Source organism: Lissotriton helveticus, chromosome 5_1 (assembly GCF_964261635.1).
Source record: "Lissotriton helveticus chromosome 5_1, aLisHel1.1, whole genome shotgun sequence".
In the NCBI taxonomy this organism is placed as follows: Eukaryota; Metazoa; Chordata; class Amphibia; order Caudata; family Salamandridae; genus Lissotriton; species Lissotriton helveticus.
Genome location: NC_136065.1, coordinates 468,507,970 through 468,534,084, shown reverse-complemented (window position 1 = coordinate 468,534,084; position 26,115 = coordinate 468,507,970). Strand labels below are relative to the sequence as shown.

General features: G+C 44.9%; 1 protein-coding gene across 1 annotated transcript in view; it reads left to right on the top strand.

Annotated features, from left to right (window-relative positions):
• ADAM8 (ADAM metallopeptidase domain 8) overlaps positions 1-26,115 on the top strand; it is a 161,372-nt gene that overhangs the window by 83,921 nt on the left and 51,336 nt on the right. The window contains exons 11-17 of the mRNA XM_078640406.1: positions 2,882-3,030; positions 17,582-17,759; positions 19,454-19,543; positions 20,971-21,166; positions 21,249-21,351; positions 22,495-22,678; positions 22,803-22,880. Of these exons, the coding sequence (XP_078496532.1) occupies positions 2,882-3,030; positions 17,582-17,759; positions 19,454-19,543; positions 20,971-21,166; positions 21,249-21,351; positions 22,495-22,678; positions 22,803-22,880 (978 nt within the window). The remainder of the gene's footprint in view (positions 1-2,881; positions 3,031-17,581; positions 17,760-19,453; positions 19,544-20,970; positions 21,167-21,248; positions 21,352-22,494; positions 22,679-22,802; positions 22,881-26,115) is intronic.

The window sequence follows — 26,115 nt, the reverse complement described above, 5'->3', positions numbered from 1 at the left end:
CGGGCACTTGACCATTGCATCTCTCCTCTCGGAGACCAGTCTACAGATCTACAGACGAGGCTTGGCTTGAGCTTCTACTTTCTATGGGCAGCGTTCAGGAGATAGATGCAGAGGCTGGGTTTGGGCGCTACAAGCCACCTGCCAGTTTTGTTTGTGAAACAAAATACTAAAACTCCTGGCAGGCATTAGCATTGAACCTCTACAGATCTCCACATAGAAGGCTGGTCTTCCAGCTCTACAAACCTAGAGCTGAAGGAATGGACATGGACGCCACAGACAGTGAGCCGATCTAGTACATCTGCCGATCTCCGCACAGACGTTGTTTTTGGTCTCTACAGAGGTCTAAAGGAGAGCTGGATGTGATTCACTGTGGATGTGGAGACAAAGCTGGTGTTGGACCTCTACAGAAATCCGGACAGAGGGCTGTTTTTTTTGGCTCTGTACTTCAGTGTATCTGGAATATGCTGCCTCGCAGACATCTCTTTCACATAATGGGAATCCTTAACATTTGCCCTTTATAAGTAATAGGTCCTCTAGAACTCACTCAAGCTTTATTGCTCCTACTCCTCAGTTCTATAAAACACATAAATAAATAAATAAATAAAAGCAGGTTCAGTATTCTATTGTTAAACAGTGAAAAGGCAGGCAAAATTCACAAAGGTAAGGTAGGTACTAGCATCTCGGTGGAGAGACAAAGGTACAGGCATCGGGCCAGCAAGTGTGGTTTGTAAGCAAAACTATTTAGAGTCTAATCCTACCTACTCAGTATACACAACATAGGAACTTTGGGCCCGCTCAAAGACTGCCTTTTATGGCATATCTTTATTAATTTTCTCTATACTTTTCCAAGGGGAGATCTCCGCTACGGTGGCAGAGATCTCCATCTATGAGTGAAAAGTTACTAGCAGTAACTTTATAGATGTGAAGTCAGCGTTAGATGTCTCAACTCCCTGAATGGAGAAGGTGGAGAAATGTGAATCTACAATTACGTGTAAATCTACATTTGGAATTGTGAATATAATGAAAAACTATTGACTTTCACCTAGATGCCTGACTAAAATTACATTTGAGTTAATCTGCGCGTGTAAATTTACCCTTGTGACTAGTGCCCAAAGAGTGAGAATACAACGCGTCTATTTGAGGATGAAATAGAATGGGCATTCTCAAATGCTTTATTGTATATACCATGGTAAATGTAGGCAGAATGTTGACATGTTACATAAAATACGCACAAATCCCTAACTTTGAGCCACCAAGTCGGAGAAAGGATCTTGCTATAAAAACAGGAGACTAATTTTGCTTCTTGCTGGTTAGAACTGTGGCCGCCATGGTAAGCCATCGTGAAACACAGGACCATGTACTATACCCTCTCCGGGTACATACAGTTAAATGCTTCTTTTGGAACTTCATTAACTATGAGGCCTTGATGTCTTGCACTTTGATTATCATACAAAGAGATACTTTTGCAATGGAGCTTTTGGAATTGAGAGTACCCTTCAATGATGAGAACAGTACCTGGTGACTGATTAACTATAGTGGTAAACACAACTCTTTTCTGACGTGGGGCTTTAGAATCTAATCTCAGCACACTTGATAGTTCCCTGGCCATCTTTTTTTTTCAACACATATTTTATTCATTTGTAGGTTGTTTATATGTACGATACAGCTTTTGCTTTGAATATAACTTAAGATTAAAAAGTGTCCAGCGCGATATTTCCATTCTTCTATTACATACGCATAGTATCAGATATATTCATTTAATTATACTTTTCTACTCAGATCTGTATATTGAAACATTACATACATATATCAGGATAACCATTTAAGACAATCAACTTGTTCAACTCCAAACCCCCTCCTCCTCGTTTAAACAGAACAACTAAAAAGAAGCCACTATGGTCTGAGCTCCTGTTTCGTGTATGATATCCAAATGAGATGATAGTGATGGAGCAAGGGAGGGGAGGCAGGTACGTACCATCAAACTGGTGATTTACCACAATAGTTCATTGGCCATCTCATACCATCCTTGTTCCAGGCTGACAATTCTTTCCCTGATCCTTTGGATAAGACAAAAGCTGTGAAATGTCTAAAATGTCAGTGCTTGTGTAAATCTATCCAAGAGGTTCTTCTGTGGCAAAGAAAGACAGCGAGGAGGCTGCATTGTGCTTTAGGTTCTTGCAGAGAAGTAGCAGTGCCCCTCATCCAATGCATCCCCAAATGCCTCATTTTCACAGCAAATCTTGGCAGAAAGCAGGCCTTTCATATGTCTTTTCCAGGTATGGTGCTTGGGAAATAAAGTTAGGTTTGTTTGACTCTTAGCGCCTGATTAAATGTACGACAAGTAATATGCCACAGTAATACTACACACTGATAATACCGATATCATGCCTTTACTGGGAGATTCAGAGGTTTAACATCTGGAATGAGGAATAACAGGGGAAGGGATAATACATAAGGTCACTAAAATAGTTGCCTCATTACCACCACTTTTCTGCCACTCTTGAACTATACTGATGGCTTTAATGGTATATTGAATGTTCTGCGAAGTGGCGTTCCTTTAAACATAATAACAAGAATAAACAAAGGCTTTTCTAGATCACAACAGAAAATTGATTGCCCTGATGATCAAAAAAAATATTTTCCTTGTTAATAGTCGGAAAGAGCTATTCTTTTTCGAGGAGGAAGATAGAACATGGCTGCTCGACTTGCACAACGTTTTGGCCTCCATATAATGGGCTCTTACTTAACTGTGATATTTTCAAACACAAAAGTCCAATTTTTTATCCAAAAAAATGACAGTCAATTTTCATGAATAGAGGAAATGTCTTCCCCTGGGCCAGTATAAAGAAGTAACTGACAATCTCTGTACCTCTTTCCCCAGGATCACAACGAGAGCCCCATTGGAGCAGCGTCTACCATGGCTCACGAGATGGGGCACAACCTGGGCATGTCCCACGACGAAGATGTGCCCAACTGTGACTGTGCCATGCCCAGGTCAAATGGGGGCTGTGTCATGGCTCAGAGTGTGGGGTAAGGAGATGCTGCCAGACCATCCACAGGCCAATGAAACCACTATCTTACAGAGATCAATTGACGAAGCATTTCCAAAGATGCATGAGAGTGAGCATGAGTGACTGTGAGTGAGCACTGAATGGAAAATCATTTCTGTGAATGTGAATGTCTGTTGAGACTGAGAATTCTCTGAAAATTCGTTTTTGGTAAAAACAATATCTTGTTTCTTAGGAGATGAGTTGATGGTAAGGAATTTGAGGGCATGTTAATCAGGTGCCTATTTATCAATCTTTGGTGCAGCACAACGCAGCAAGCCACCTTGCGGCGCTGCACAAAGGGAAAGAGCAGAAATGCACCGTATTTAACATTATTCATCGCATTTCTGTCCTTTCCTAGCGCTGGCTCACTTTTAGCTGCCTAGGGCCAACGCAGGCACTCTTACGTCCTGTTGCAAGGGTGCCTGCATTGTTTGCAGGATTGTTTTTGTGCAGGAAGGCCTTCCTGCACAAAAACAATCCTTAGAGGCATTTCCCTCTTACTACGTGTGCTGCAGAATGCAGCACATGTACAAACAGGAAAAAACAGGGAGAAATAGAGATATTTCTCCTCGTTGCGCCTTACCTGGGGTGGCGTAGCATTTTTACGTATTCCCAGTTCTACCACTAATGCCAAATCTGGGAATCCCACACCCAGGCTCCACCCATGGAATGCCTCCCTGCCTAAGAGTAATGATTGTACTTCATGAGAGGGAATGTGTACCAAGAATATGATTTCTTAGTGACTGTGTGATGCGAGTGAGCTTTTCTAAGGCTGCAAGCAAGTGAAGTTGTGTCTCCTAAAATATGCATGCTCTAGAATGTGGTTTAATTCACAAGGTGCAAAAGTGACTTTAAAATGCTGGGAGAGTTTTCGTCAACATGAGGTGAAGTGGAAAGATTTTTTTCTGTAAGTAGATTTTGTGTGTGTGGCTTGTCAAAGCACAGTTTAAGGCAACAAGGTTTAACTTTATTTCAGCTGAAGTATTTTTACAAGTATCAAGCATAAATCAGGAACATTTACATTTTAAAAGAGAAAATCCTCATTTAAAATCCTGAAGTTTTATTTAGTGAATCATTTTGCTGGTACCGCCATTCTCCACATTTCTCAATTACATCCCCTTCTTGTGCATGCAACCTTTGCCCAAAAACATTTTGAGCTTTATGGCAGGCCTTGTATAACAAACAGCTATGAAATATGTGGCATTACTTTGAGCTATTTATGTATCACTTACAGACAGCTAAACGTTTGTGTATAATGCCAACACTTACAGTGTGTTTTGTGTCAGCCCACTGTTAAACATTTGTTGACATTCTTGTCAACTGCATTTCTTTGCTTTTTGTTCAACTGCCTTCCTTCCTCTTCTTGTGTATATCCCTCCCTGGCAGCATAGCTTCTTTACTATACATTGGATTGGATGGCTTATATCCTTCCACAGCTCACATCAGAGAACAACATTGTTCTTTTTCTTTGAGCACTCCATGGGAGTGCATGTGTTTTCGTGCTCTCCCCACCACGTGCTGTCTCAACACTACGTTCACACCCCACTCTTCCATTTTGTCCTCCACCACTCTCAGCTCATCCCTGAAATCATTGCAATAGTTATATTTTTGCCAGGTTTGAATACAGAACAAACTTTAAAGGGTTAGTTTTCTTTTATCTCCTTCTTTCCACTTATGTATTTATGGCACTGAGGGAGGAGAAGAATGCTGCCCAGAGTGCTCCAAACCATACGTTGCCATTTATTTTATTAATTAATGTATTTATTTGAAACGTTGTATAAAGCGCAAACAAAACCCGGCAGGGTATCAGAGCTCTGTACAAACGAAGCCAACTGATTAGACTGGCACAGGAGAAAATAATAGCTAGCTAAGCTTATGCAGAAGCACAGTGGAGACAAAGTCGACATGTAAACAGTTAACAATATGAAGATTGCATAGTAGACAAGGGGAGGCAGGGTTGTAAGGTCAATACCATTGGTTTTTAAGGCTACAGTCCTATTGTCACTTGTAGCTATTCAGGAGCAAACCTTTGACTTATTTTTTAAATGCATAGGCCGACGGGTTCATTCTGATTTCTGGCGGGAGAGCATTCCAAATTCTCGGAGCAAGACATGAGAAGGCATGGCTGTAGGTTCTCTTCTTTTTGAACTTTGGTGGTTTCAGCAGTAGAGTGTGTGAACTTCTCATTGTATGATTCCCACCCGATAGTTCAAGTTTATTTACCAAGTAAGTGGGCTTGTTATGACGGAGCGATGTATGCGTCAAGCTACTATTGAGTTGTATTGTGTCTGGTGAGATGTGGTCACGCTTCCTTGGGCCCGTGGTGAGTCTTGCAGCAGAGTTCAGAGGGGCCCTTAAAGGGGCCAGTTTAGCTTTGGGTAGCCCTGCCTAGGTCGCAATTCCGTAATCTAAACAGGAGATAACTAGGGATTGGACAGCTTGTTTCAGATCAGAAGGCGACAGGAACTGTTTGATTTTCCTTAATGTGCATAGTTGGAGATTGGCTCCTCTTGTTGTTGCACTGATGTGAGCTTGCATATTTAGGCATTTGTCCAGGATTAGGCCTAGTGATCTAGTGGTATTTACAACATGCGGGGTGCAATGAGGGATGTTATTTGTTTGAGCCAGTCATTACCTCCTCATTTGTGTTCCTCGTCTGAGTCCGTACTAATGAAACTTCTTTCTCAGGCATAGACCATGTTCACTTCCCTAAAAAAACAAAATGTCTGCAGATCTAGTCAATGGTCCATCAGAAACTCATCCACAATACATTTATACAAATGAGGGTCAAATCCCTTTCCAACTTTGGTTTTCTTTTGTCTCTGACGAGATCATGTCTCCTGCATTGATAGCTAGTTCTTTGTTTTATTTATTTATTTGTTCTAAATGCTTGTTTGAGACGCTTTTTTTCATAAATAAATACTGTAGCCAGTGTACCTTCTTTTTAAATTTGGTAAGAGGATATTTATTTTATTTTTTATTTATTTTGAAAGTTTTATATAGATCTTTGCAGATATCAAAGCGCTTTACAAGGGCATGGGGGTAAAAAATACAAAGTAATAAAGCGTATATACAGAGTAATATATGAGGTAGTTAGGTACAAGGTGCTAGTTACATAGGTGGGATAAAGGACATGAGGTAGATAACAGGTGAGGTAGTGTCGGTACACAGTGTATAGACAGACAATTGCGTCAATAGTATAAAGTGCAATAATAAGGAGCATATACCTGCTTAAACGTGTTTAGAATATTTAGAGTTTAAAGGAGGGTACAGTTGAGGTAGGTGTGAGCAGGGTGTATAGTCCCACAGGTGCGAGAGTAGTAAGGAACGTTGAGATGGAGAGGGTAAAGTGTGCAAAGTCAACCAGGTGCGTCAAAAATATAACAAAATAACAATATACATAATCAACCAGGTGCATCAAACATTATAACAAAATACAGAGAGTGAACGTATACAGTTAGGTTGAGGTAGGTGTGAGCAGGGTGTATAGTCCCACAGGTGCGAGAGTAGTAAGGAACGTTGAGATGGAGAGGGTAAAGTGTGCAAAGTCAACCAGGTGCGTAAATAATATAACAATATAACAATATACATAATCAACCATGTGCATCAAACATTATAACAAAATACAAAGAATGAGCGTATACAGTTAAGTAATTCGAAAACACGGGTGGCACAGTAGACCAGGGTCGGGAAGGACTTGCAAGGCAGATTCATGAGTGATACGGAGCAATAGATCATGTGTATTTTGCCATGAGGATCGCTTTAACTTCCCTCTTAAAGATTGTTTCGGAGGAGATGAGCCTTGTTTCCGGAGGGAGTGAGTTTCAGATCCTGGGTGCCATTCCTGAAAAGGAGCGTTTATAAGTTTTTTCCTTCCGAAATCTTCGAGGTTTCAGCAAAAGATTGTTTGTGCCTCTAGTAGTTCGGGAGCCACCCGAAATTGTCAGCTTTTGAGTGAGATAGGCAGGTGAATTCCGGTGCACAGCCTTGTGTGTCATGCAAGCGATTTTCAGTTGTATTCTGGCTTCAAAAGGTAGCCATTTCAGTGATTTAAAGTCCGGGGAGATGTGCGAGTGTTTTTTTGAGCCAGTGACGAGTCTCGCTGCGGCGTTAAGGGATGCTCTTAGGGGTGCCGTTGTAGTTAGGGGGAGCCCGCAGAGGGCGGTGCTACCGTAATCTATGTGCGGGATGACTATAGATTGTACTGCAGTTTGGAAGTCTTTGGCAGGGAGGAAGGGTTTGAGTTTCCTCAGGGTATTGATTTGAAAGTTCGCTCCTTTGGTTGCCTTGCTGATGTGCTGCTGCATTTTGAGATTGGTGTCCAGTGTTATGCCTAAAGATTTTGCGGAGTCAACTACGATGGGCTGTACATTTAGAGCCGTTAAATGCTTAAGCCATGTTTGAGCCGTGGATATTTTAGCGGGAGGTGAGATCAGGAGGAACTCGGTCTTCAGAGCATTGAGTTTGAGGTGATTCTCAGAAAGCCAGGATTGGGTGTTTCTGATTGTGGTGTTCAGAAGCATGATGTCCTTGGGAGATTGTATTTTGAGATAAAGTTGGGTGTCGTCGGCATACATGTGAAAGTGCACATTAGATGCCTGTAGCAACGTAGTGAGAGGTTCCATAACTAGGTTGAACAGTGTTGGGGAGAGGGAGGATCCTTGAGGGACGCCTAGCGATACAGGTACCGAAGAGGACAGCAGGTTGTTGCTTTTGAATCTTTGTGTCCGGTTGTGTAGGAATGAGGTGAACCACTTTAGAACAGTCCCAGATATGCCCATTCTTGTGTTTAACAGTTCGAGTAAGTTCTCATGTTTAACTGTATCGAATGCCGCGGAGAGATCCAGAAGGATGAGGAGGCAGGTGTCGTTTTGGTCTAGGATTTGGAGGGCATCGTCCACTATGTGAGTCATGGCAGTTTCGGTGCTGTGCCCTGCTCGGAAGCCTGACTGATGAGCGTTTAGGAGATCAAACTTATCTATGTGTTTAGTCAGTTGTTGCTGTACACATTTTTCCAGCAGTTTAGCGAGAGTGGGAATGTTTGTAATAGGGCGGTAATTGTTTAGATCAGTGGGGTCTGCTGTTGGTTTTTTCAGTAGCGGAGTGACTTGCCCTACTTTGAGGGCGTTGGGGATGGATCCTTGTTGAAGAGAGCTATTGATAATCTTTGACCAGAGTGGGAGAAGCCAAGGAGAAAAGTCCTTTACAGCGTTAGCAGGAAGGGGGTCGGAGAGGTGATTGGAAGGTTTCAAGGTGTTGAGCAGTCTGCCAATTTCCTCTTCGGAGTAGGTGTCAAAGGCTGACCAAGTAGCATTGTTCTTTGGTTGAGGCACTGCTGTGTGTCGGGGGTTGGAGTACAGGATAGCGTCATTGAGGAGATCGCTTCTTATTCTCTCAGTTTTTTGGATAAAGAAGGCAGAGAAGTCTTCGCAGGAAGGAGTATCGCCCATAGGGCTGGGTGTCTGGGGTTGCTCTTTGCATTGTGTTCTGACTAACTCAAACAGTTTTTTTGGACGGTTTTTAGCTTGGGCGAGTTGGAGGCTGAAGAAGTTTCTTTTTGAGCGCTTTATTTTCCTGAAGTAGACGTTTCTCTGTATCTTTAGACTTTTTAGGTGCACTGCAGAAGGGGCTGATCTCCAGGTGCGCTCTGCCATTCGCATGGCTCGTCTATCCTCATTGAGGCTACCGTCATACCATGGGTTGGAAGTCTTCTTGGACGAGACTCTTTTCAGTTGCATGGGCGCCGCCTCATTGATTATTGTGGACATAGTATTGAGATAGTAGTCAGTCAGAAGTTGAACGTCTGATACGCCGGGAGGGGGAAGTAGGCGATTGCAGCTGTTAGGCGGTAGGGAGTTTGGATTGAGTTTCTTCAAGTCTCTTTTCCACACTTTGTGCTTAGGGGGTTGAACTGAGTTAAGTCTGATTTTTTCCTTGATGAGGAAGGAGACAATGTAGTGATCTGACCAGTCACAAGGTTGGATTGATTCCAGTTGAATAGCGCCCTCTTTGGAGATGATAAGGTCAAGGGTTGAACCTCTCTTATGGGTCGGGTTATTGCATATTTGGTTGAGATCAGATGCGTTGAGAAAGCTTTTGAGGCTGTTTACCACTGCGTCATTGCTGTCATTCCAGTGGAGATTGTAGTCGCCAAGGAAAATTTGGGTGTGCTGCCGTCCTGAGTTGGCTGATATTGTATCCATGAGTTGTTGGACGAAGGAGAGATTGTCCCCAGGTGGGTGGTATGTAATGTGGAGTGAACATACCGGTTTGCTTTCGCTGATGATATCGAGGCAAAGGTATTCACAGGAAGTAAGAGAGGGGACGGCCACTTTGGAGACTGAGAGGTTGCTTCTGTAGATGCAGGCAATTCCACCGCCTGTCTTTATGGCCCTGTCAAGTCTAATGATACAGTAGTTGGGCGGGACTAGGATATCCAGTATAGGTGTGGAGGAATCAGACAGCCACGTTTCAGTCAGAATGGCTAGGTCCAGTTCCCGGGACGTGATGAGGTCGGCGACCTCCGTGGAATGTCTTTGGGCCGATCTGCAGTTGAGAAGTATGCATTTAAGGCTAGGGGTGCATAGGGTGGAGGACGATTCCGTAATGAGGGGTACATTAGTGAGGTTGTTGGGGACAGCGCCTCTGTTGTTATCCTTTTGTTGCCTAAGGGGGTTGGATATAATCGTTGGGATGGACATGTTGTTGGTAGCTAGTGGCTTTTGGGGAGCCGGGTCGTAAGAGTGGAGAAGGGTGTGTACGTCATGGTCAGAGATCGGGTTGGAGGTGCGTCTGGGGCGATTGGTGGTATTGCAAGAGGGGGTAGAAGTCCAATGTGGGGGAAGATGTGTGTTAAGGCGAGTAGGGTGAGAGGAGGAAGTGTTGTTAGGAGGAGAAGGGGGAGTACTGCGCTTGGTAGTGACGAGATTGCAATTGTTACTGCGATTGTTGGTATTGCGAGGGGGGATAGAGGTCCGGTGTGTGGAGTGTTGTGTGGTAGGGCGGGTAGGAGGTGAGGGGGAAGTGGTGTTAGGTGTGGTAGGGGTGTTGATGTGGGGGTGTCTGGGGTGTGTGAAGAGCAACTCTTTAATGGAGTGTACTTCTTCTTTCAATTGGAGGAGGGTAGACATAATAGTGTCCAAGGTGATGATGGGTGCGTTGACCGGGGGTAGTCCGGGTGGAGAGTCGGAACTGATGAGGGTGTTGGGGGCGTTGGGGGCGTTAGCGAGAGGGCAGGTGTTTGGAAGCGCATCCGTGCTAGGGGGGGAGCGGAAAAAGGGGGTGATGTGTAGGCTGGCTGTTGTGGGGGAGGATGTGGGGTATTGAGGAGTGAGCGAGGGGGGTGGGAGGTTGATGGAGGGGTGCAGGCTAGGTGTGGTGGGAGTGCTAAGTGTGGGGGGGCAGAAGTCGGAGAGAGAGACATGTTGTGTGTGGTGCCATTGGGGGAGAAGGGGTGCTCCGAGAAAAAATGTGCGGGGGAAGGTATGGGAGTGCACAGTGTGGAGGGGGAGACAAGAGGAAGAGCGGAGGTACGAAGGTTAGTAGGAAAGCTGGGAGAGCGAGTGGTGTGCGTAGGGACTAGGTCTATGTCTGTGAATGAGGGGCGGGGAGGGGTAGCTGCGGGGGGCAGGTGATTGACTGTGGAGCAGGGTGTGAAGGTGAGGTGTGTGTCTTCTTGCTGCTGAACTGTGTTAGGGGAGTTAAGGGTGGGGGCTGTGACGTTAGGGGAGGTGGGACAGGGGGTGATCTGCGTGTAAGTCCGAGTGTTGGAAAGGTGCTCTTTGAGAGAGGGGAACATGTTGTCCAGTAGTTCCAGGTTCCTGTCTATCGCTTGAATTAAAACAATCCCGTTGTTGTAAATAGTGATGGTGGTTCTGCCTGGGAGGAGTTGGGACGATGTGATGGAGAGTGTTAGGCCATGTGAGGATTTCCTGGTGGTGGAGACTGTGAATAGGGAAAGGAACACTTTTTTCCATTGCGCTCTGCGTGTGGTGTGGAAAATGATGTCGGTGTTCAAGGGTCCATTGACCGATGAGAAGTAGGTGTCGGCAAAGGGTGTTTCTGGGTGGGACCTAAGGAAGTCGTGTTTAAATCGTTTAGTAGATTTTTTGGTGAGAGAGGAAGGGTAGTTTATTTTATATGTGTGTTTGCCAAAGAGTTCCATGTTGGTATGGTAGCAGTGTAGCGCGGGGTGGGTGAGCAGTCGTGTTATGCCGGAGCAAGGTGCATATGCAAGCCCAACAGGTTATCTGGGTCAGAAATCAGAACATTAGTGATCTTGGAGAGCAATCAAAAAAAAAACATGAGATAGCAATCGGTGCGACCCAGGAGAAAGTGAAACTGGGTGCAGGTTACAAAGGTGAGCAAAATACCGGTAAAAATATAATATTGATAGAGGTAGTAGTCGGTGCAGTACAGGTTATAATACCACTACATAAAAACAGATAGTTGTAGTCTATGAGCACCTACAAATATGTGAAGTAGCAATTGATGTATTACAAGTAAAACAATTACATAACAACAGGTTATAGGACCAATACGTAAAACCAAAAATAAATGTATACTGTGAGCACCCAAGAATATATGTTGTAGTAGTCGGTGCATTACAGGTCAGAAAGCAAATGCATAAAAACAAGATAGATGTAAAAATGCTGCAATAGAAGGCAGCCACTATCACAAGAGCGAGTCGATGCAGGCTAAGAGGGGTGTGCGATAGTAGAACTTAGTCTATGTGTCCGGTTCTCAGGACATGCTCCCATAATGAGATTGACTAGTCCAAGATGGCTGCCACTGAGAGAGATCAGTCTAAAGTGGTCGCCAAGAAGGGGGAGTCGGAGGCAGTAGTCCTCTGTTTGTTTTTCTTGCTTTGAGGGCAGGGCCTTCTGGGAGGGAGTCTTATCTCTATGTTGGTGAACCTGCGTGGAGGAGTTATGCCGAGGAGCCTCGTGGGCGTCTGGAGGTACAGGCAGTGATTTATGTTTTCAGTTAGTGACCCCTGCCCTTATGAACAATGGCGGTTTAAAAATGTGGGACGAGTGGAGAAAATAAAATACCTTATGATTATTTTCTGCTCTGTGGCGCCTTAGAGTTGAGAGTGCAGAATTATTGCCGATATCACGTTTTGCAGGCATCCAGAGTCTAAGCAAGAGGTTAAGGGAGCAAGATGCGGTAAACTACAGGCTGTGTGCTAGACCCCACGCCCGATCCTCGGTCCCCGCCGTCACCGCAAAAAAGGCTGTGGGTCCGCAAAGTCTGCTCTGCCGGTCCGCTCCTATGGCCCTTGCAGCAGCCTGAGAGGGGGGCCACCGGGGGTCATGACCGCTGATGGAGCCTCGCTGTTGCCCGCAAATCGGCCAGAGCTCCTAGGCTGCAACCCCTCCTGCCTCGCTAGGCGCCGCCGTGTGTCTCCCGCTATCCTCGCCCACAGCCCTGGAACTTCCGTCTTACCGCAGGAGCCCGGGCGGAATCCGTCGAACAACACGAGGGCAGCTCCCGCGCAGATCCTCTCAGGGGGTGTCTCTGTGTCCGCTGAAGTTGGGGGCCAGCTCAGTCCGGGCAGAACCGCCGCGCGGCAAGAGGGCAGCTCCCTCGCAGTCCCTCACCAGAGGCGTCCCTGGTCACAGCCCGGCATCCCTGCCGGCTCCGGTCAGCGCCCCAGCAGGCTCAAAGCGGAGGTCTCGATCCAGTCCGGATCCCCTGCCTGCTCCAGTCAGTGCCCCGATAGGCTCACAGCGGGTGCCTCTGATCCCATCTGGTCTCCCCTGCTGGCTCCGTTCAGCGCTCCTGCAGCGCTCCTCCAGGCAGTCAGACGTCCGTTGTAGGCTCCTGCGATGGATAGTAGCAGCCCGATGTCTGGTAGAGGCGGGGACGATTAGGACCTCTCCCGCGCCGATAAGAATATGTTCCAATTACTTGTGTTGCTGATGTAGTTACATTCAGTTGCGTAACTACGGGTACCCGGGATACTGAGTGCTAACAGGGATTAAATCCAAAATTGGAATCCCAAGCACTCGGAGCTCCGGCTGGGAGCTCCTACCCGGCGGCCATCTTGGACCTTAGATATGTCTAGAAATAGCCAGGATGTATTTTGGTATTCTATTTTAAGAATTCTGTCCTAGTGGCGAGCTGTCACGGGTAGAGCACGATAAAGTGCCTCTCTAAGGAAATGTTGTTCTCTGATGACACACAATTGATGGACGGAATGCAGGACAAATCAAAACATTCACCCCCAGTCAAGAGATCTGGGTTAAATCCATCATTCTTTTCCTCACCATGCCATCCCAGTTTACACCTGGCCATATGCAAATCAGTCTTGACCCTGTGCCTCATGGGAACAGTCCAGCCCGAACAGCCAAGCCAGGTCCCCCTGGACCGGAAACAAGCATCCTAGGACCGGTTTCGGGGGTTCACCCCTCTTCAGCCAGGATAACTTGATTCCAGTGGCACAGTGAGCCCAGGGCCCACGTCTGGCATACCTGGCGCACTTAGGGCGAGAAAGTAAAAGACACATCATTGATGGACGGAATGCAGAACAAATCAAAACATTCACCCCCACTCAAGAGATCTGGGTTAAATCCATCATTCTTTTGCTCACCATGCCAACCCAGTTTAGACCTGGCCATATGCAAATCAGTCTTGACCCTATGCCTCATGGGAACAGTCCAGCCCGAACTGCCAAGCCAGGTCCTCCCTGGACTGGAAACAAGCATCCTAGGACCAGTGCCGGGGTTTCACCCCTCTTCAGCCAGGATAGCTTGATTCCAGTGGCAGAGTGAGCCCAGGACCCACGTCTGGGCATACCTGGCGCATTTAGGGCAAGAAAGCAAAAGACACACAATTGATGGACGGTGAATGTATGACATTGTTCTGTATTCTGTCCATCAATTGTTGTTTTTGCATTAGTCACCCCGAGTGGGACGGGTATGCCCAGACGAGGGTCCCGTGCTCTCCATGCCATTGGAGTCAAGCTATCCTGGCTGATGAGGGCTGAAAGCCCGAACCGGTCCTAGGATGCTTGTTTCCAGTCCAGGGAGGACCTGGCCTGGCAGTTCGGGCTGGACTGTTCCCATTGGGCGCAGGGTCAGGACTGATTTGCATATGGCTGGGTCCAAGCTGGAATGGCATGGTGAGCAAAAAAACTATGGATTTAGGCCCAGATCTCTGTACTGGGGTGACTGGATGTATGACGTTACAACTCATACTTTTACAACGCATACCATTACAACGAAATTTTTACAACGCAAAAACTATTACAACGCATGTATTTACAACGCATGTATTTACAACGCAGGTACCTTTACAACGCATACCATTACAACGTAAGTATTGGTAAGTATATATTAATTTTTTTAATTTAAAATAATTAAAAATAATCTATTTTAATTTAATTTAATGTTATTTAATTTAATTTAATTTCATTTAATTTATTTAATTTAAATTTTTTATTTTTTATTTTTACCCTGTACCCCTGTACCCCAAAAACCCAAAACTGGCCCTGAACCCTAAAAATACCCCTGTACCCCAAAAACCCAAAACTGACCCTGAACCCTAAAAATACCCCTTTACCCAAAAACCCCAAACTGACCCTGAACCCTAAAAATACCCCTTAACCCAAAAACCCAAAACTTACCCTGAACCCTAAAAATACCCCTTTACCCAAAAACTGAAAACTGACCCTGAACCATAAAAATACCCTTTTACCCAAAAACTGAAAACTGACCCTGAACCCTAAAAATACCCCTTTTCCCAAAAACTGAAAACTGACCCTGAACCCTAAAAATACCAAAAACCCAAAACTGACCCTGAACCCTAAAAATACCCCTTTAAACAAAAACTGAAAACTGACCCTGAACCCTAAAAATACCCCTTTACCCAAAAACTGAAAACTGACCCTGAACCCTAAAAATACCCTTTTACCCAAAAACTGAAAACTGACCCAGAACCCTAAAAATACCCCTTTACCCAAAAACTGAAAACTGACCCTGAACCCTAAAAATACCCCTTTACCCAAAAACTGAAAACTGACCCTGAACCCTAAAAATACCCTTTTACCCAAAAACTGAAAACTGACCCTGAACCCTAAAAATACCCCTTTACCCAAAAACTGAAAACTGACCCTGAACCCTAAAAATACCCCTTTACCCAAAAACCCCAAACTGACCCTGAACCCTAAAAATACCCCTTAACCCAAAAACCCAAAACTTACCCTGAACCCTAAAAATACCCCTTTACCCAAAAACTGAAAACTGACCCTGAACCCTAAAAATACCCTTTTACCCAAAAACTGAAAACTGACCCTGAACCCTAAAAATACCCCTTAAAAAAACCAAAACATATAAAATTTAAAATATAATTATATACTTACCAATACTTACGTTGTAATGGTATGCGTTGTAAAGGTACCTGCGTTGTAAAAAATGCGTTGTAAATACATGCGTTGTAATGGTTTTTGCGTTGTAAAAATTTCGTTGTAATGGTAGTGCGTTGTAAAAGTTGCGTTGTAAAGGTTGTTTCCCGGGGTGACTGTATGACATTGTTCTGCATTCTGTCCATCAATTGTTGTTTTTGCATTTGTCTCCCTAAGGAAAGGGCACAGCTGCCAGAGGATCTTGCTTAATGGAAAATGCAACTTTATATCTTACACTGTCCAGTCTTAATTACAAGATTGTAAGGCCTTAGGAGATTCAGATACGTTTGGATTGTACTAAAGACTTTTGGCAAAGGAACAAGGCAGGTTCCCTTCGGACATTTCCTTTGATGTTTTAGGCACTTTACCCTCTGACTCAGCTATATCAGCAAGAAGACACAAATGGATGTGCAGCTCAAATGTCTATGCCAAATCACTTTCCTTTTATAGGAGTTAAGTTATTTGGCACTGAGCTAGAGGACTTGATTAAAAAATCTGCTGAGGATAGGAAGTTGATGAATCCAGCACGTCCAACTGCTAAAAGTTGTTGGTTCTCAAACAGAACAGGTTTTGGATCCCAAAGAGAATCTAGAGGATCTTTTCAACCCTTTAGTGGCAGGGTGTGCGTTGCTGGGTTGCACATTCCTAAGAAAAATCCCAGTCACAGCCATCAGGTTCATCACAGCCCACTTCTTATCTTTTTTCAAAAAAGGGAAAGTGTCAATCTCAGAATCTTGAAATGTTAGCATAATTCAATAAGGATACAGGGTAGAATTTCAAGAAACAGCAGAAGATTTTTTCACAGCAAGTACTGATCCTCAGAATCCTCAAAAAAGAGCAGCAATTACACAGCGAATCCAGAACTTGTTGCAGAAGGCCTGTGAAAGAGAATGGAAATGGATGCTATTCCTGTGTAAAAGCCTTCAGGAGAATACAGACAAACCCTAGATCTTAAGAAACGGAATACTTATCTCATGCGTAGATCCTGCAAGAGGTTTCCTTTGATATGTGAAGGGTACGACCTTGCCTCTTTAAATCTGCTAGACTCATATCTACAGATTCCTATGCATGCAGTTTCAGAAAAGATTATGTGTCTCAATATGGATTGCAATCAGGAGCGTTCAAATCAGCAGCATTTGGTTCGAAGGTCTTTCCTGCAGTTTTGAATTGAGTTGTTAAAATTATAAATAAACCAGTTGGCGTGGCATAAATTGCTAATTTTCCTGCATTACTAATAATTTAGCTGTGTGAAGGGAGGATAGCCAGGATGCATCCTCATTAGCAAGGACCGGGACAAGGGAGACATATGCGGAGGTAATGCTCCTGTTATTTACCGGTAATCTTCATTACTCTGAGTCGTAGTCTTCCTTGTAACATTCCTCTTTACCCTCCCTACCTTGTTCTTTATACAGATTATATTTGCGTTTGTTGTTTTGATATAACTGGAAATGGAAGAAGGTTTGTCCCTCATTTTCTATCAATGTGCTGGTGGTGGTGTTTCTGAGGGACCATTGCCTAGACCAGCAATCATTGTTTTTTAAGGGAGCTAACATGTTCTACACCTGAGGCAGATGCCTCATTAGTAAGGACTGTGACGAGGAAGACTATTACTCAAAGTAATGAACATTACCAGTAAGTAATATGAGCATTTCTAGGATGTTATCATTACCCCCTTTAAAAGTACCCAGTGTACTGACCTTTTGCCTCATGTAGCACATATAATTGCCCTGGAATAAAAAGTTTCCGCTTAAGCCACAAAGTGGTTAAAAAGAATCAACTAAGTACACCTTTGATAGGCCCTGTTTGAATTGTAGGTCTTCCTTTTTGGATGACAATTAGATACAGGGACTGCCTTCATGAAGACTGAACCTTCCTCTCTCCGTAGTTCCTTACAAGTGCATTCCCCTAAAATAAAGGCTTAAATCAAGGCTCAAAACTCTAGTCAAAGAAACAATGTGCCAGAATTCTATTTTCAACACAACACAGAACTTTTGATTTCATGTGGAGTGGGGGAGCGTTCTCACTGAAGCTGAGTGTGAGATGGAAAGGGGCGGAATGTATTTTAAAAATCAGGATGAATTGATTGACTCTCATATGCACCGTATTTGTCTGGTCTGCTCTCTAGACAAAAGTACCCAAAGTTCTTCAGCAGCTGCAGCAGAGATGACCTTGTGAGCTTCTTGAGAAGTGACCAGCCCAGCTGCCTGATGAATGAGCCTGATGCTCAAGAGCTGTATGGAGGCCCAGTCTGTGGGAACCAGTTCCTGGAGAAGGGAGAAGACTGTGACTGTGGGACCTTGGAGGTGAGCATAGTCCCCATCAGTGGCTGAAGACCCCTCCACAGTAGTTGTATATAAAACCTTTGTGTGTGAGAAGAAGGCTGATTTGTGTATGGAACATCCAGACCATCCAGGGCAACACGAATACCCTATAGATTCACCGTAGGGACCAAGAGGTAAATATCATGCTTCTGCAAAACCAGTGGCTCTGTAGTGGAGTCACTCATCAGGCTATACTAAACACGTATGTGACGCCAGACATCTGTTGACCAGGGAGATCGCTGGGGCCTTCACCCCCCCCCCCTCCCCACCATAGCACTGTACCTATCTCACTGGCAGAAAGCCAATGGGATGGGTACAGTGATATGGGCCCCTTGGCACAGTCCATGACCAACCTTCAGCTATAAACAATGCAAATAATAGATTAGGTTAAGTAGAACTACACAGTGGTACTCGCACCATTGGTTATTTAAGGAGGGCTGCATGTAAGTCTGTTCTAGCACACTGCAGCAATGTCACAATGCATGGTCTGGAAGACAGATTGGAGGGCACCGAATGCTAACAATTCAGATCAGCCTTTCTCCATTCCAATATTTTCTCACTCCTGGGCCAAAGATTTAACCCCTCCCCAGCTCAACCTACAGCTCCTCTCCAACCCCACATTGGAACATCCTCCTAACTCAGCCAGTAATAGTTCTGCATGCCTTTCTGAACCTGTAGCCCCTTCCTAGTCGCGATTGGATGCTCCCTGCTTATAGCCTTTGCAGATTCTTGGCTAGTACTACACTGTTTAGCCTAAGATAAACATAAACACTGGTGACTTGAAAGATTTATCCTTCACGCAATGTCTTCAGCAGGCCTTAATGCAAAGCCAGCTGGCATAACTTCTTGAACTAACTAAAGGTAATGTCTCAACAGTGCATCAACTACTGTATTTGTGACCTAGATACCTAACAGAAATGTGAAACCATAATGTGAGGCACAGACGGTCCACCAAGCCTAACATTGGACTTTTAATTTCGTCCTTATTGTATGTAATAGAATATCGTCTGATGTAAATATCAAGTCCTAATTCTCGTTTACAAAAATATTGCCTTATTAGAGTTAAGAATAGTAAATCTACATCCAACTGCATGTCATTTTTATAAATTATATTTATAAGATAATATTTATGTAGGACAATATTTCTGACAGTGATATTCTGACATGCAACCCGTCCTTAGAGTAACTGAAATAAACATGGTTACCTTTCATTAATATTTGTGGTGGCAACTCAGGAAGGACTCAAATGGGCTGTTCTCTGAGCTAAAACTAGGAACGCACACAACTATACAATCATCTTGGCAATTTTTAGCCGTATAGCCTCTCCCTGATCCAAAATCAATTTTCATAGCTGCCACTGAATCAAAAGGAGGTTGACGTTTATCTCATGTCTGGTTTGAGGTCTTGCAATAGAAAATTGTCATTAAAATCTTCGGAGATAGCTTCCTCTGAGTATCTAGTTCATGGTCAAACCAGGAGACTGACAAGGAATCTAATTAAGACCCCAATTCACGGTAAATACTGGGATTCCGGCTTACATTCCATGGATGCGGACTATAGATTCTTTTTTCAACCTTTTGGAATTATTAGGGATGTTGCAGGTAAGTAACATTTCCTAACTTGAAGTAACACTGAAGATGTCAAACAGCTTATTAAAGATGTGCTTTCATTGGCAGGAATGCACGAATCCATGTTGCAACGCCACTACATGCAAGTTAAAGAGTGGTGCAGAGTGCGCTCACGGAGACTGCTGTCACCAGTGTCAGGTGAGGAAAACCTATGGGGTGCATGATTACTGCTGTCATAAGTGCTGTCACTAATGTGTCGTGAGAGGTCCTCTGCATGCACAAGTATCATGTTAGGGACCCAATGTGCACAATCGCCACTGTTCCCAGTTTTAGATGATGGGTGCATTGTACACTGATACTGCTGGTATAAGTGCCAGACTTGGACAAAGGGGGCTCTGGCCCAGGGCTGTAGCCTTTCAGGGGGTCCCTTTGATTGGTCGGGCTCTGTTCTCCACACAGTCCTGCCCTGATGAACTCGAATGATTCTTAAACATAGATTGTTTTAAATACTATTTTCCTTTCATTTATTTTAATACAGGTGATGTATGGGAGTCTATTACAGACAGTTTGCAGAGATATGGTGTGTCTAGGTTTTTCAGTACCATGCATAAAAAAGTTCAGTTTAGACGACAACAGGAACTCACTTAGGAGAAATGGCAGTGAGTCACAGAGAATATTTGCAATAATATTCGTGAGCTGCTGCCAGATTACAATATTGAAAACACATATCTTGATCCCTGAATAATAGATCAAAACACATTTAGAATTTGGACCAGTGGGCATGTCCAGTATCAGTGACCTGGCAAAAGAGGACATGAAAAGCTGACATTAGATCATAATTTCAAAGCTGTTCTGAACATGGGCCTCCAACATACATTTGGCCCAGGGCCCACCAAAATTCTTAAGATCCCACTGGGTGCAACTGAGACATCTGCAGTAGAAGCTTTACCTAGATTCTAAAGTGGTGTTGCACATGCAGCAGCAATGTGAGGATCCCCCATACAAGAAAATAGGTACACAATATCCCAACAATGCTGATTACCACCAGTTGTCATACGTCTGCCGGGCAATTGACCTGTGTACCACCGTAGAAGATTTGCTAGTGGTTTGATACAGCTTTCCTTCCTCACCCATCAATCATCTAAATATTCACCCACAACTAATTAAAATTGACACGTTCACCTCATACAAAAACATACTCATTCACACTGCTGGAAGCACATCTTCACAAGCCGAATCAGATGCAGGTTTAAGATATATACCTTAAAAATTGTTCGGAAAATCAACTGTGGGTGGATGTGAAACTACACTGATGCCAGATTCTATTCTATTTAAATGTAAATTACATAAAGCAGAAGATTTAGGGCCTGATTTAGATCTCGGTGTATGGGCTACTTCATCAAAACCGTGACGGATAAGCTGTCCGCCTATATATATGTCCCATTATGTCGGGATCACCATTGTGACACAGTAACCTGTTCGCCCAGATCTAAATCAGGCCATAAATTTCCTTTGCTCAGAAGCAGATGTGGACTTTATCCTTACAAGCCCTTGCATGTGGTAGTTGTGTGGCTGCGTATCTCAGGACCATAGGAGTTTCAAGGAGTTTCTTCTTTTGCTTGCAGATTCGAGCAGTGGGAGATATCTGCCGTCGCAGTCGTGGTGACTGTGACCTTTCAGAATACTGCAACGGAAGATCTGCAGAGTGCCCCGATGACTCCTTCCAGGAGAATGGCACGCCCTGCCGGGCTGGCACCGGCCACTGCTACAATGGAGCGTGCCCATCCCTTACACAGCGTTGTCAGAGCCTTTGGGGCACAGGTACTGTTAAGCCCACATCATGCACCAAAGTCGGCTGCCAGCCAGTACCAGCTACTGAGTAAAATTATTTTTCATTCGGCAGGTGCCCAGGTGGCCTCTGATTCCTGCTTCCAAAGCAACGTCCAGGGCTCCCGTGGCTTTAACTGTGGAAAGACCGAGAATGGGTACAGGGCTTGTAGTCGCAGGTAAATATTTGATGAAATCCAGTCATTGCTTTTTAGGAATAGTGTGAGGAGTATCATAGAACATAGATTTTTGCATCCTGAAGCACTCCCCATGCACTGAAAAATTACTGTTTATCAGTTTATCTGGCCTTTTGCAGTAATGCAGATCCACCACTAGGTGTCACCCCCAGACTACTGCCTTACCCCCAAATTGAGGAAGCGCCAGCCCTTTTTCTTTTACAGGTAGTGTGGTACATTAGTGGCTGAGAAGGGCACAGCCAAAAGGGTAGAGGGATACCTGTCCCAGTCTTGTGTCTTCAGTGGGCTAGTAATGACAGAGTGGCTCACATGTCAGACTTGTGCCAGGCAGGATGGGGTAGGGTCAGTCAGATGTCAAGCACTGGTTAGGTCTGGCTGCACCTGACCAAGCCCTGCATGGCACTCACAGCGCTTTGCCAACTGGACATGCCACCACATACATAAACAATAGTGTGACCACTCATTCCTTCCTCATACTAACTTTGTCTGTCTCTAAGGGGGCTTGTGCAACCTAGCCCCATATGTATATTACAATAAAGAAAACGATATGAAATTGATGAAGATGAATAGCAAATGATAACTTGATAAAAGAAGCTACATGTAAAGTTAACTCGAGCTCATCTGAACCCTAAAGAAAGAATACATGGGGTGACAGTAGCCAGCAAAATGGTACAATGCACAGAGAAGCCTCTGTGACCCACTGAGAGATTGGGGCAGAGAGATGTATCTGGCTGGCACTGTTAAACTAAACTGCCAGTGCAGATAATAAAGAGGGCCTCACTCAGTAACAAGCCTTTTAATTAATGGGAAAGTAAGAAGGCTGTTATCACATTAAGAAACAACCTGCCAGGGTGCCCCTGGGGTGGCGATGGGTTGGGACGAGACTAGGGAGAGTTAAATTCCCATTACAGAGAATTAGATGGACCATGGTATGTGTGTGTGTGTGTGTGTGTGTATTACGGTGGCACATGTTGTAAATATCGAATTGGCGGGATAGTCTCCAATATTAGTACCTGGCCCACAAGCCTTTGCTGAGGTCACAGCTGACATGCAAGACATAGGCTACACCCCAGAGATGTCTGTGGAGCTCTCTTTTAAAAGGCCTGCTTTCTCTTTTTCATACAGGGATGTTATGTGTGGTCAGCTCCACTGTATGAATGGGGAAGACCTGCCTACCACTCGCCAGAAATACTGGATCAGGCTGGGAAGCGGGACAGAGTGTAAGGTGGCCGAGCTGCCCGATGGCGAAACAGCGGGCTCTGATGACCCTGGGCTGGTGCCCACCGGAACCAAGTGCAATAAGGACATGGTAACGTACTTTAGTCACCGGGGGTAACGGGGGTCCACGTGACCGCCTGGGCACACACAGCATCTAGAGTTCACAACCCACTCAGTGCCTGCAATGCCCTAAACTCCATCCCTTCTCTCTACAGGTGTGCTACGAGGGTCGGTGCCAGAGCCTCTCGGTGTATGGCGCCATGAACTGCTCCGCGAAATGCAACAACCGTGGGGTAAGTACACACCTAGGTTGAGCCATTGAACCTTAAGGGCCTAGTCCATGAGGATCGGTGGCGTACAACTACTCACTGCAAAGAATTATGACCGTACAAACTATTCACAAATCTCATGGTATGGGCAAGACAAATAATTCGCAATTCCTGTAAATTTCTTGCCATACAACCTCCACCCTCTTTGCGTATATGTTGCTTTGTACCCCCTTACATGGTAGGTATATTTGCACTGGATAACTTCACTTACACACGTAAATACGCCTGTCTACCATATCCCTACAGGCAGATTCTCTGCATCGATACGGTTGGGGGAAGGATGAACTTCATAAAATACCTTTTGAAATCGAATTTTTCCCTTATGAAAAATATTTTCATTATATATCTAATTTCCCTACATTCGCCCAAGTGAAAGTGGGCCGGGAGGGAGCATTTCCCACACTTTCCATGTCTGGTTAATTTGAACCAGTGGTTTCCGCTGCTTGGCACCGGCACTTAATTATCAACACTGACACTTATGACAGTCCTCCACATGGTGGTGCTGTTTGTCTAATTTTGGGTTGAGCACAACAATTGTTTAATAACTGAATATACATTAAAAAATGTCTAATAGCTGCCGCACAAGCCATTCTTACAGTTTTGGGTGTCTTGTAGTAGTCTGAATTGTCACACTTATAGGAGCGTAATGGTTAGTAGTTGTGTTGATACTGTGATTTGCAGCGCTGGCCGGGACAATGGGTGTTGCAAGCTCAGTACACTCCTGACAAGAACCCTGGCACTTATTATTTTTACTAATTAAGCACTGATGTACTTACTTCCTGGTTCAATTTAGCGTGAGTCTAGAAGTAAGGAAAGCAAGTCATGTGAAAACCTTAAAGACAACTCTGCCGGCGCCTTGCAGTCTTAGAGTAAAAGCACTGTGGGATTCTCGCCAATAACCATTTGTAGTAACCGGTTTACTCATCCCTGGAGTCAACATTAGCTACTTAGCAGGAAATCGCGTTATGGACAGACCCTTTAATATTTAGTAGTTGAACCTGGAGACGAGTAGTGGTGTAGTACCAGAAGAAGCATGAACATATTACATATTATGTATGGTTTACAGTATTTGATCACACAATGGCCAAGGGCGTGCCCGTACCACTTGGCTGTGAGACAATGAGAGGCTTTGTTTGAAGATGGGCGTGGTGTGTAGTGACGGAAGAAGAGGATTTCTGCTCTTTGTTGACGTACAGATGACAGGAGAACCAAAGGCGGATATGATGTCACTGAGGGAGCTGGCATTTCTGGGAAACGGGAGGGGATCCAGGATTGGGTCCTTTGAAATTCTGACTACCATGGGTGTGGGTGAGGTGTATACAGGGCACAAAGAAACACATCTGGTCATTGGCCAACTTGGATGCACACAGCTCCAGTGCCATGCTATTATTGCCCAAGGTGGTGAGGTCCAAGGGTGGTGTGCTGAGGAGTGTGGGCAGTTGACATGGCTGAACTTGGAAGTGACGTGGTTATCGCAGGCAAAGATGAGATAGCAGTCAATCAAGCAGGAATTATAAATCAAAGCAAATCAACCATGGGGGTCTCAAGGCGCTGGAGAAATTAGTGAAAAACAAGGCAGGCAGAAGCAGGAGGAAACAATCAGTTTAATGTGGGAGAGGAAGGTGAAAGCACCAAAAAAAATAGGCAAAAGCAGGAGAAAGCACTCAATAAACGGGGCAAAGGAAGGTGAAAGCAGTAAAACGTTAGGCAAAAGCAGGAGAAAATACTCAGAAAAATGGGCAGAAAGGAAGTAAAAAGAAGTAGAAAACTAGGGAAAAGCAGGAGATGGCACTGAGAAAAATGGGGAGGAAGAAGAGTGGTGCAGCAGCATGGGAGACTTGGGCCTGGGGCTGCTCAGTGGGGTAGCGCTGTGGCCTCCATTAAGTAGGTCCTGGGGGTGGAGTTGAGAAAGAGCACGGTAGGTGCACCACCTGTAGGGTTATTTTAGGATGGTCCGGGCCATGGTGGACATTCATTTAAAGTATTCTGGATAGAATTTAAAGAGGAGGCAGTGGTTAATGAGAATGGACTGGCAGGTTAGACTGCAGAGAGGACTAGTGGTTTAATGATCCGAGGGATAACAAGGGGCCTGTTTGTGTACGGGACAGGTAGGCTACTTCGAGTACAGGTTCCATGGGGGAGTTGGCGTAAAGGAGTTAAGTGGAGCAGTTTGCAGCCGCGGCCCGTGGAGGGTGTTTCGGTGGGGCAGAGAGGCGGGGTGGGGGGTGCTAACAACCGGAGTATGGATAATTGAAAGATTTTGCGATACAGGGCGCGCTACGAAATTCGTTTTATTAATTAAATTGTTTACTTACCTTCAATTATCCATACTCCGGTTTTTAGCACCCCGCCCCGCCTCTCCGCCCCACCGAAACTCCCTCCACAGGCCGTGGCTGGCAGTTTGTGGTGAGTACCTGAACTAGAAGGCGCTACGAGGCCATAACAGTGACAATAAAGCGCTATTTAAATCCCTGTGAATGCCACCCTTCGCTGCAGCAACGTAGGCTCATTTTCCGCCCAGGCAGCCCTGTCAATTAGGGTGACCAACCGTCCGTAAATTTCAGGGACCATGCGTAATTTGGATCTCACACCCGTGGTCCGTGAGGATCCCTTTTACGGACGCCTTTTGTCCGTAATTTTGGGCATTGGGGAATGCACTGTTTCCCTGCATGAAGCCTCAGCTTCCTGGTGGGGCCGCCTCGCACTCTTCCTGGGAGCACAAGAGAAGCCCCAACTGCCCATTGTCATTCTGTATGCAGCTCATTGCCACATACAGAATGACAATGGGCCAGTCTGGGCTCTTACAGCATGTGGTGGGCCTCTTGTAGCCTCAATCTAGGGCAGGGCATTCTGTCAGATGGAAGAAATTTGCAAAAACTCCAATGCTGCTACATGAGAATCCAGTTCATTCAAAGAAGGTGGTGAAACAAGCTAAAAAGAAGGGGCTAGAGTTCTTTCAGTCTTATCATTTTAGAAAAGGGCATTTTCAATATCATATTCAACAAAGCCATGGTTGCTGCATTTTTATTTTATTGCAACTAACAACCATTGACAAAGCCAATAGCTCTGGCTTGTTGTAAGTGTAACGTTACTTGTAGTGTTATATATCTGGATACAATGGCAGAAGAGGCAAAATACCAGTCCGGCAGCACACTATGCTAAGCACAGATTTTTAGCTGAGGTGTTTTGAGCCACGCCC